Raw genomic sequence first — 11442 nt, 5'->3', positions numbered from 1 at the left:
CTTCCCTCCCTCCCTCCAGCACGCTGGGCTCATCGGCTCTTTCACAAGCTATTTAATCCAAATCCCGTTTTAAAGCGAGCACAGTGCGCTGCTCCGCGGCTCTGCTCCACGGCTCTGCTCCACTTCACCACCAACACTGCCTGACGGGAGTCTTTTCTCTTAACAGAGGCCTGAAATGAAACGTCACAATATCCTCTGTTCTTCTAATGTTCACTCAAGTTCAATTTTTCCTTCCCGCCACTCCTTCCTTCCCGCCACTTACCCTTTCCCCTTGCGTAAAGGTTTAAAATATGTCAAAATAGAATAAAATTGGTACTTAATTGACACTGGCGACGGATGTATAATGAAATTTTTTAGCTTTATGTCATGCTACATAGTTATTCCCTCATCAAAAACACACCTGGGGTGTTGCTTTGATTCCTCACTGCGTGTTTGAGGAATCCTTGAATCTCCTGTTGCAGCCATTCAAGGCTGTCTAAACAAATTGCTCAGCTGAAATGCAGGAAAAACACCTGGTTAATTTGGAATTTATCATTTGGAGGCTTCGCATTCAAATTTTAAAAACTGCTTTTATTCACAGTTAATCTTTGGTAGTATAAAGTAAAAATATGAAAATAATTATACAATGTTTTGCTTTTGTAATGTATATATATTCCTTTGCAGTCAAATTATTCAAAAACATAAACACAGGTATAGCTGTAACCAACACACTGATGAATTGTATCAACAAAGCTTACAAAAGGACATCTTGGCCTCTGGCCTTTAAATACAAACTAAAAACAGTTAAGAAAAATGAAAAACAAAAAAACAAAACAAAAAAAACAACAAAACACACACACACACACACACACACACACACACACACACACACACACAAAACAAACAAACACTAGTTTTGAGATATTTATTCATTTATTTAGTTTCCATTGGAAAGTTTTCAGATGCCAGCATCCCTGAGAAAATGTAAAATGCAAAACTTCGGGACAGCCCCAAACATGTGGGCAGAAACAAGCTGGAAAAAGGTTTTAGTTTCAAGCAATGGCAACCCTGCGAGGCTTTCTTCTTACCGTCCTCTGACTGTGAGACACTCGGGTTAATTCTTGGAGATGAGGAGATAGTGCCTCCCCCTGCCTTGCAAACTTACTGCAGTGCGGATCTGGGAGCTGTCCATGGTAGTGCTCTGTGATTAACCTTTTTTTTTTTTTTTTTTAAAAAATGATGGATCCTCAGAGAGGGGCGACGTACCCTGCTGAACAAGCATCACTGGCATCAGTTCAGCTTGGATAGCATAAGCAAGCAAGTAATCAAGGAACATTAATCCAAAAAAAGTTCCTTGCATGCTATTAATACCCTATCAACCCCAATTCAGACACAGGACAAAATATTTTCTGTTTTTGCTGTCTTATGAGTGAATGTTCCTTCTGGGGTTTTCCTCACAGAGTGATTCACTGACCTTCATACTTTCAATTGTTTCACTGAACGCAATAGAAGAAACAAAACGTGTCTAATTGTCCTTTAGAAGAACCTCCACAGACAGATCTCAGCTTTCGCTGCATTTCTCCCGTTAACTCCCAGTCCGTCTCACTCGTCTACGCTTTCAGCTCGAAGCAGCCCCGGCGGTGCGTCTGCATGTCTCGCACCCTGCGGATGGACTGGATCTGGGGGTGGTGGGCTCCCCAGTCGTTCCAGTGCTTGAAAGGTCCCAGTTCTAACACGTACTGGTAGCCACGGTAGCCGGGATACTGGTAACCCACCCACCTGCGTGAAGAAGCAAAGAGGAACAGATGCTACTTACGTTCATGTTTAAGTTTATGATTAATTTGGATGGATGTGTGTAATATGGTGCATTGCAAGATCAGTTTTGTACTTTGCACTTTTTAGTATCATTAAAACAACAAATTTAATTAATCATAGCATTTTATTGGGATTTTATATGACTGACCAACATGAAGGTTTGAATAAATGTGAATTTTAACGTAAATGATATATGGGTTTCAAAATGTTTTATAATTAAAAGTCTGAAAAATGTGATGTTACATTTAGACCTCTTAACTCTGAAAAATCCTTATTCAAGCTCAAAGCTTTCCTTCACAATTACCTAATTAATAAAGTAGAGTCCATCTGTGTGTAATCTGACGCCAGTATAACTTTGACTCAGATAGTCCTAAATACGCGTTCAATCATCTTTTTTTCAAATTCATGTAATTATTAAGCAAAGCTCACCTGTGTGTAATTTAATCTCTGTTTTAATCCAGTTTAGAAGAAACAGAACAGCTAATATCAACGGACAGATAAAGCTGTGGAGACGTTTAAAGTGGGTTTAGGTGACAAAACAAAATCTCAGATTGGAAAAGTATTGCAGATAAACCTACCAAGACAAGGCGGTGCACCAAAACAGACGGTGGGCTAGACTCTTTGTAAAACTTTAAAATTGTGAAGAATAGAAACCTACAAGTAATTTTCTGTTCATTTTACAATTATACACTAATTTCTTTGGCCCTTCTTTGCCAAATCCCTTTACTATGTATCAGGGCAAGAGCAAGTGCTAACATTAGGGAACTAGTAACCGTAAACCAAATAGACAAAAGTAACATTAAGGAGAAGATCGGTAACGGCTTACGTTCCACCGGTGACCTGGATGCTGCCAACACGGTCCTGGAAACCATAGGACCACAGGCTTGGGATATCCTCATCACACACTTCCATCTTACGGCCTTCAAAGTTTGCACATTCATAAAGACAAATCTTGTGGTCTTGTGGATCCTAAAAAAAAATACATTCACCTTTCAGTGAGTTACCTCTTTGCTGTAGATATGTTTGATCCTTTAAAATAGAAAGCAAGATTGTACATTTTAGAATATCACCTAATAAAAAAAAACATCTAAGTAAAAATAATCTCAAGCCTAAAAATAAACTCTTGAAAACATCTCATCAAAAGCACAATGCATCAAATAAAAGTTGGATAGATGAACAAGAAAAAGTGATGGTGCTGATGATGGGAACAGAGACGGATAAAAATAGGATGGTGACAACACACCATTCGAACAGGCCTGACTGACATCATGCGGTCGCACCGGTAGCTGTTGGACCAGGTATCCCAGCGGGGGTACTCGCCCTTCTCCAGCATGAACATCTCACCGGTCATGTTCTGCTGCTCGTAGCCAACCCAGCTGGATGGTCAGGAAGACAGGTATGTTAGCATGTGTTGGGGAAAATGTACACTTTGTTAGGAAGCATCTCAGCAAAGGACCAGCATGGTGGTTGATATGTAATGTCATGGTCTGAGTATTTCCAAAACTGTTGTCTATTATGATTTTTACGCACAACCAGAGGGCAGAGGAGAACGAGCAGACTTTCTTAAGGTGACAGGAAACCAACATTAGATGAAATAACCAGCTGTGACAATAACTGAATATGTAACTACACATTGAACCCTTATGCAGATGGACTAAAGACCAAACCTGCATGACTCATGTTGGCCAAGAACTAGAAATGTGTTTGGTCTTCCTCATAAAACCCTTTGTAAATTACAACTGGTCCAAAAATTCAGCAGGCTGTATCATCACATGAAGCCATTAATCACACCTATTCTACATCTATGCTCCATTGGCGTCCCATTAACATCAACTACTCCTTACCTTTAAAGCTGTCCACAACCTCACCCCTCCATATCTCTCTGACTTTCTTCAGATTTTTCACACCTCAGATCCTCTTCCTCCATTCATCCCGCTGCTCGCCTTGCCTTTGACCACACGGTTGCTCTCCCAGTTGATCTCACTAACATACTCACTGCCATATTCACTAAAACTGGACAATCTATGCCACAAGAATAAAGGAAATCCTGCAGGCAAATTGGGCTCCAGCCCCATTCTCAAAAAGTGTACTGAAAGAAGCATTTGGTGACTGTATGTCATAGTCAGTGAGACAGTTTGGTGACTTACGGTCCACACTCCACCCTGATGGAGCCAATTCTGTCGAAACCCTTCTCACACAGATTAAGGCACTCTCCAAACAGATCCATCCTGCGGCCTTGGAAGTTTTCATATTCATAGAGGTATATCTGGTGAGAAAAAAATCAATTTAGATATTTTTTTGTTTGCTTTCTTGGACTATTTTCTGGTTTTTGAAGTACCTTGTGATTGTGTAGGCCAATGGCAGGGTGACTGCCAATGCTGCCCTGAACACCTGAGTGAGACATGACGAAGTCTGAAGAGAAAGCGAGAAAATGAATCACCATTACATGCAACCAGAGGCGCCGATTAATGTTTTCGCATCCACCTGAATAATGTGTAGTTGCGCCACTGCATGCAACAAGGAGAGTAAGGAAGTGTGTCACTGTCTACCAAAGCTGTTTTCTTGTTAAAATCAATCTGTGTTGAAACTGAGATGCTACAAAGCTGCTAAACCTCTTAAATATGATCAGGCTGTTCAGGTGCAAACAGAAGGTAGGCCCACTGCCTGGGGTTCCCTGAGAATAATCTAACTCAGGTGAGACTGATGACATCAAGATGCCTTTTCAATATGGTGAAAATTCTTTATGCGACCAACATAATGCTCAAAAAATGAAATATATTTTGTTTGTGCACACATGCATGCATTTAAAACCACATGTAATGTACATAATTTTGCTTGTTTGAGGAATACCGAAATTTCTACAAATGTCTGCACAGAACTGCTGTTTTCCTGTAACTTTGGCTGCTCATGTTGCTCTGCTGCACCTGCAGAAATAAAACATATTAAATACTCACACAGGTTTTGTACCTCTCCTCCTGTGTTCGGTTTAAGAAAATGAACATGTTGCTCTTTCCTTCCTGAATCATGTTTCACTGGACACTTCTTTAAACATCTACTGTAGATCTCTTCCACATATCTCACCTGGTCAGAGTCATTACAATAACCCTATTGTTAGAAAACGTCAATTTTCTGCTCCAAAAAGTGACATTATTTCTTGAACATTTTCTGAACATTCCTTAGAAATAGAAACACATTTGTCAGGTCTGGATCCAATTTCTTCTCACTTGTCCCTGTTGATTTTATCTTGTGGTAGCAGATTAGGATTAAATAATACACTAACGTATTTTATCTGAGTTATTCATCTGCTCAGTCCAAAGTTATAGCATGAGAAATAGTCCGTTCTGGCTCGGTTGTTTCAGTCCGCTGAGTGAGCAAACCACTGTATCCTCCCTAGCATCCTTGCATTTCTACCAGAGACAGAAGACCTGGGTCTGGACACTTACAGTCACAGCTGAAGGCTGAAATGGACCGATCTTTGAAGACAGTGATGGACGGAGGCCTTCTGGGTGGGGATATATATATATAGACATTCACCTCCAGAGCGAATCTATAAAGGCCAGATTCTGACATCTCATTGGCTCAGAGCTGCTGGGAGCATGGTGATGGGTCAAAGGTCACTTTGTTAATCCATTGGTGATCTGTGCTCAGTCAGCAGTAGGGTTTTTATTGTATGGCTCCATTGTTGGGGGCTGAGGACAGTCACTGCCATCAGCAGAAAGTTGGTGACACACAAACCCACACTGAACCGTCTGCTTTTAGGTTTTGAACCACACTATAACATTTTTCCATTGTTGAACTTAACCTCCTGCCACTTCCAACAGCTATTATCTATATAATTTTTATGGCTTTTTTCCACCACATTATTTTTTTTTTTAGCTTTTCTTTCATGTTTGCTGCTAAGCCTTTGAGCCGTGGGACGGTAAAAGTGCTGACTATAGGATTGGCATCGGTGTTTTTGTTCAGGCAGGCTGGTCACGGTGCTGAAATGCCCCTGTTATAATTAGGCCTATATCAAATTCACACACAAAAAAATGTTAAGAGAGCAATGAAAAAAAATGTAAAAAGAAAAATATGTTAAAATGTAAACTGAAAACAAGTGAGTAGCTGAGACGCGGTCAAGTTAAATTGACAAAATAAAACATCCAGGTTTTAGGCAGATTGGTTCCAGAGCACAAAAGCATAAGATAAATGCTACCTACTCTTTAGAGAGCACTTAATGAACAGGCCTGTAGTGGCCTGACTGAGCTAGATTTTTCAAACCTGATTTGCAACTAAAGGTTGGTCTGCTAAGTAAAACTTTTGTTGTCATTAAGCATTTGGTTTTTTTCAGTTTCATCACTTACACCCAGATGTACTAACACATCTGTAGAATCATGAAATCCATAAATAGCAGTTTTTCTTATAACATAAAGTAGGCTAAAAGATCTCAGAAAGCAATACATTAAATATTCAAACACCATAAATACTTCTCATCCATTTTAGTGCACATCAATAACAAAGATCAGTGGGATTAAACTACTCATCTTCATCGCAATTAATTTGGTTCCCATACATTGATGTCAAAATCTAATCTGATTGCCAATCAGGATCACCATGAGAAATTAGAGTCTAATTACCAGAAAGGGATGATGTTTTGGGAGCATTCGGGACTGGGGAAAAAACAAACAAACATTAAAAGTAACAAATAAATAACGTGAACCACAGGATTAACTTAAAATACAGAACTCAGAAAAAAACTAAACTCAAAAACCTCCAGATCATGAAATAAAACACAGCTCTCTCATGGTTAAAATTTATTATTCTGTTTTGTCCTGAATCATATTATTTTACTGCTTGACAAAAAACAAAATGTACATCAGAGTTTGGACACAGCAGGTTGACATGTTGCCATGCTTGTTCCGACGCTTGCTTGACGGAGAAAGTCTCTGTGTGGTTTGTGCGTAAAGGTCTGAACAGGGATTAAATGTGTGTGACTGTGTGTGTGTGTGTGTGTGTGTGTGTATCCTCCCATGTGGTAGTGAGTGCATGTGCAAGTGTGCCAAGTGCCAAAGGCACACATGTTCTGTCGTGTTGAGTGTGATGCTCTGGTCGCCGACAATCACAGCGCAAGATGGGCTTTTCTTGTAACGATGTGTTTCCTGAACTCTGCTGTGCCAGAACTCGGCCCGGCCCATTGCACACGAAACACTTGGAACTTCTGTTTATTTGCACTGGGCACAGTGCCCTCCGTTCAGTCCAGCTGCAGCTCACTAAAGCCCAACAGCTCAGTACCGAACAATGAACGGGACCAGCAATGTGCTGACTCCTGCCCCGACCCATACGGGTCCAGTTACATCTCGGCACCAGCATGTATAAATAGGTCCGTTCAGTTTGGGGTCAGGCCGTCGTTTTTTGTGAAGTCCCTGTGAGAACTGAGCGCCAATCTTTGTTGGGCAGTCAGGTAAGCCTTCTATCTTAGTTCTTAGTGTGCAGACACGTGACATTTTGCTTCTTTTTTTTTTTTGCACCTTTTCTGCACCATCACTCTGCTGAGTCATGTAGACAGGAAGATGCACACATACGGACTGTGCACAGGCAGCACACTTAGCCATAGAGTCTACATCCAACCTGCAAGCATGAGGATGAAGTTTAAATCACAACATGTGGATTTAGATTTATGTCCAATGACATAATTTTAGTTGAAACTGCACTGATGCGAAACCTTTAAAATAAACATGAAACATAAAATGTCGGTGGCATAAATAAATATTAAAGCACGACCTAACTGTAAGCCCTCCTCACATATTTTCTGTTATAAAGGCAAATCTTCACTGAAATCCACAGTAGCATGGCTCTAAATAATCCCACACCGCTGGGACCATGGAAGGTGAGTGAGATCATTCGTCACATTGCCAAAAGTGGATTTCATTCTTTAAAATGTCATGCCTAATTCAATAAAACCCACCATGGTGCGTGCACATGCGTATTCTCTCTAGATCACAGTTTATGACCAGGAAAACTTCCAGGGCAAACGTCTTGAGTTCACCTCGGCCTGCCAGAACATCATGGAGTGCAGCGTCGACAACATCCGCTCCCTCAAGGTGGAGTGTGGGGCGTAAGTGAGACAAAAACAAGAAATGTTGATTAATGGTCTCCTTTAGCCTTTTATTTTTTTTAAAAATGATTTATTTGAAACGTTTGTGTTGCTTGTCGGCGAACAGCTGGGCAGGATATGAGCACTCCAGCTTCTGTGGACAACAGTTTGTGCTGGAGAGGGGAGAGTATCCTCACTGGGAGTCGTGGAGTGGCAGCAACGCCTACCACATTGAGCGGATGATGTCCTTCCGGCCCATCTGCTCCGCTGTGAGTTTCTCTCCCAAATCGACAGCTTTAGCTCGCTCTCAGATCTTCAGCGATGATTACGTGATGAAGGAATCGCAATGGTCCCAAACAAAGATTAACTCAAATTACTAAAAACTAAGACAAATATGAGAAAAAGTAAAATGCAATCACCAGTTTGTAAAATGTAGCAGGGTTTTACCTTGAACTTTGCTAAGCGGACTGTTTTGTGTGTAAGCAGAACCACAAGGAGTCCAAGATGGTGCTGTTTGAGAGGGAGAACTTCATAGGTCGCCAGTGGGAGATAAACGATGACTACCCCTCCCTGCAGGCTATGGGCTGGAGCAACAATGAGATCGGATCTATGCAAGTGCAGAGCGGAGCGTAAGTCTTCATTTCTAAACGCACACAATCTAATCATGGCAGCTGAAGACACGACTAACAGCCCATGTTACGCAGCAGCATTGTGCTACTGGACACAAACATTGAAATTTGTCTCTGACTATGAGAGACTGATGTAAAGAGTATTTCTGAATGTTAAATATGCGTAAATCTCAGTTTGTAGATCCTTTAAATTCCTAAATATATTACTAAAATAGTTCTAGTAAGCAAAAAGCGTCTTTCTGCACTGACCCAGTTTGGTGACATTTAAATAAGGTATTATGCGTGCGTTTATAGAGGAAGGTCCCACTCATAACTACACACACAACCAAAGTAAAAAGTGTTGTAGCAACATAAACTAAAAAAAATACTCTCTACTGAAAGCTGGTGGTTATGAAGAGAAAAAAAAAAAACACCTGTGGAGACTTTACAAAAAGGAAGGCTTGATGTCACAAAACATAGATTTGATCCTTTGTCTTTGTAATGTTTAAAATCACCTTGCTGATTTAAATACAGAATGCAAACATTATGATTATGAAGTACTCCAACAAATGCTCTACATAAGATAAGTAAATCTGCAAAGAAGCAGTTAAGCTGAGGCAATCTCAGGAATCTCTTCTCTGCTTAAACACGAGGGTCTGAAAGGGTGTGGTAAATGATGGAGTCTGGAATATAATAAATAAAAGTTCCTTTTCTTAAAGTTTATTAAGTAAAGTTAAAATATTTTAAGTGGTACATTTGTAAAGACAGCATAGAAACGTTTTGCTAAATGAAACATTTTTAACATTACTTGGTGCATTTAGTAATTAACAAACAAATGAATTAAAGAGCTGCATGATAACCCTAACTCCAAATATAGTCACAGCTGACAGGTAAATCATAATTTTGTGTTTGGTGCTTGTTCACCTACATTTATAATGCCACCCAGGGTGGCAAGCCCAAAAAAAAAACCAAAGAAAAAAACCCAATAGAGCATTGTTGTTGGTAGTGGAGGTACTTTTAATTTCTGTCTTATCCTATGCAAAATATTGCTTGATCTTTTTGGTTTAGCTTTTTCTTTCTCCCTGCAGCTGGGTGTGCTACCAGTTCCCAGGTTACCGTGGTTACCAATACATCATGGAGTGCGACCGCCACGGTGGCGAATACAAACACTACAGAGAGTGGGGCTCCCATGCTCAGTCCTTCCAGGTGCAGTCGCTGCGTCGGATCCAGCAATGAGGCCTGCAGCCGCCTCTCCCTACCACTCACTCTTTATCTCCTCTTCTTTCTTCTCCCCTTATTCATCTTCCTCCATTCACCCTGTCATTCCTGCACCTTTTGGGGTTTCCCAATTGAGAAGTTAACACAGTGTTTGTTTTGTTGCCAAATTAAAAGCACTTACGAGGGATTGAGAGGAGAGAAAAAAAAAACAAAGTGACAATGAAGAGAAGCTCTGGACTGATGCCCCATGAGGAAAGAAGAAAAGGGAAGTAAAAAGCCTGGCAGTGGCAACAGAGCAGCGGAGTCACGCAGGCATTGCTGTGAAACTTCACATGTTTGTGGGTCACTATGGTGACGCTTGGTGATGAAAAAAAGAAAGACTGGGCAACTTAAAATAAACACAAACTCAAACAGTCTGCTTCTAACCTGCAGAGTGTTGGGATTTCTTTTCTTTAACGGTTGCTTCCATAAATGTTTGAGCTGCTCTGCCTTTTTTCTTGAAGCCTTTAGTTGATTGTGAGCTTGAATGATGAGGGTTAATCTTTTATTTTCTTTTAAAGCCACCAAAAAAACAAGCATTGGGTGAAAATAGATATAACTAAAAATGCAGCCAATGTTACTGGTAGGACCTGAAACGTTTTAGTCACACTGCGAGTGATTGAGACATGCGCTTGTAAATCAAGAACTAAACGGTTTTACCTGAGGTGCACAGTACCTCTAATTTAAAATTCATGATATAGCACAATGGGTCTCAAAATACAGCATGCAACCTACACTTTTGTTGATTAGCAGGATATGAAAAGAAAAAAAAAAGAATCTGACAACAGAACTTAGTCAAATTCTCAATACTGTGTTTCTAAATTCAAGTGCTTTATTATATATGTCCATGTTCTGATGTTTCCTCAGTGGGAAGCTGGAAATGTATAATTTTTCTGTTGTTTTTGAATGCATTAAATAGATTTGTCATCTATAGTACTAAGATACTTGCTCAGCTGTAATGTATGAAAAATGAAAAATAAGCAAGTGGGAAGAGTTTATTTATCTCTTTATGACACATTATTTGTCCAAAACAAGACCAGTTTATAACAAAACTCACTATTAGTTTGTGCCTAATAGAAGAATGGACACAAAGTGTTTTTGATTTAGCTGTAGATAAAAAAAATAATATTTTTTGATGATAATAATATGCAGAAATTGTCATATTTGGGACAATTTTCAAGAGTCTGTAATATTAGTTTAAACAAATTTTTGTGCTGGCAATTTATTGGAGAAAGAGCCATGATCCAATAAAGATCAGGGTAGAGTGAAGTCTTTGACCCTAAATAGGCAGAAGTATTTGACAAAATATGATCAAATAGATGTTGTTATACATACCATACCAATCATTAATATTAGAGAAACTTATCTTAGCTTGTAAAAAGGCCATCATTCTTTAGAAAGTGATTCTCTGAATACAAAATGTTTCAAGATAAACTAGGAGCAGGACTGATCAGAAACTAGCAAAATGAATACAGTGTCACATAACAGTTAATATATAACTTGAGTTGCCATACAGTATTAGGTTAACCAGCTTAATATGTAAGTAAATGTGTCTTGTAATGATTAAATGTTCTGATAATTGCTCCTCAAGGCTTCACAGCCAGCAGTAAACTAGCTTGGCTCCATTCCCCAAAAATTTTAATTATGTCTTTGTATTAATGTTTTTGTCCCTGGCTTAACCAAAGGTTTGGTTTGCATAATTCAGATATA

The 11442-nt window shown here is 39.6% G+C and overlaps 2 protein-coding genes across 4 annotated transcripts; one reads left to right on the top strand and one right to left on the bottom strand.

Moving 5' to 3' along the window:
• Positions 1-890: 890 nt before the first annotated feature.
• On the bottom strand, positions 891-5379 carry LOC103145587 (beta-crystallin B1-like). 3 transcript variants are annotated; one of them, XM_007563073.2, is made up of 6 exons: positions 5238-5379; positions 4133-4206; positions 3942-4060; positions 3038-3170; positions 2621-2763; positions 891-1758 (listed from the first exon to the last, which is right to left on the bottom strand). In XM_007563073.2, the coding sequence occupies exons 1-6, from the start codon at positions 5362-5364 to the stop codon at positions 1590-1592; spliced, it is 765 nt and encodes a 254-aa protein (XP_007563135.2). In that variant the 5' UTR covers positions 5365-5379; the 3' UTR covers positions 891-1589. The 3 variants fall into 3 exon arrangements, with proteins under 3 accessions (XP_007563135.2, XP_016532445.1, XP_016532444.1); XM_016676959.1 differs by lacking the exon at positions 5238-5379 and adding an exon at positions 5101-5231; XM_016676958.1 differs by lacking the exon at positions 5238-5379 and adding an exon at positions 4313-4394 and having other exon boundaries at positions 4133-4247.
• A 1745-nt stretch (positions 5380-7124) lies between these two features.
• On the top strand, positions 7125-10124 carry LOC103145586 (beta-crystallin A1-1). Its single transcript, XM_007563071.2, has 6 exons — positions 7125-7234; positions 7594-7660; positions 7770-7888; positions 7995-8136; positions 8354-8496; positions 9564-10124. The coding sequence occupies exons 2-6, from the start codon at positions 7622-7624 to the stop codon at positions 9709-9711; spliced, it is 591 nt and encodes a 196-aa protein (XP_007563133.1). The 5' UTR covers positions 7125-7234; positions 7594-7621; the 3' UTR covers positions 9712-10124.
• The last annotated feature ends 1318 nt before the right edge of the window (positions 10125-11442 follow it).

Source organism: Poecilia formosa, unplaced genomic scaffold, assembly GCF_000485575.1.
Source record: "Poecilia formosa unplaced genomic scaffold, Poecilia_formosa-5.1.2 Scaffold144, whole genome shotgun sequence".
NCBI classification, from domain to species: domain Eukaryota; kingdom Metazoa; phylum Chordata; class Actinopteri; order Cyprinodontiformes; family Poeciliidae; genus Poecilia; species Poecilia formosa.
Note: the sequence above shows the minus strand (reverse complement) of the source record. Positions and strands in the feature narration are given on the sequence as shown.

What these genes read in the sequence shown, in the direction of transcription:
- LOC103145586 (XM_007563071.2), top strand. Translation starts at nt 7,622, where the DNA reads ATGGCTCTAAATAATCCCACACCGCTGGGACCATGGAAG. An exon ending in CACCGCTGGGACCATGGAAG is followed by an intron (nt 7,661 to 7,769) that starts GTGAGTGAGATC and finishes TATTCTCTCTAG; the next exon opens with ATCACAGTTTATGACCAGGA. An exon ending in CTCAAGGTGGAGTGTGGGGC is followed by an intron (nt 7,889 to 7,994) that starts GTAAGTGAGACA and finishes GTCGGCGAACAG; the next exon opens with CTGGGCAGGATATGAGCACT.
- LOC103145587 (XM_007563073.2), bottom strand. Translation starts at nt 5,364, where the DNA reads ATGTCAGAATCTGGCCTTTATAGATTCGCTCTGGAGGTGAATGTCTAT. An exon ending in CAGTCAGGCCTGTTCGAATG is followed by an intron (nt 2,764 to 3,037) that starts GTGTGTTGTCAC and finishes ATTTTTTTTTAG; the next exon opens with GATCCACAAGACCACAAGAT. An exon ending in ATCCAGGTCACCGGTGGAAC is followed by an intron (nt 1,759 to 2,620) that starts GTAAGCCGTTAC and finishes TTCTTCACGCAG; the next exon opens with GTGGGTGGGTTACCAGTATC.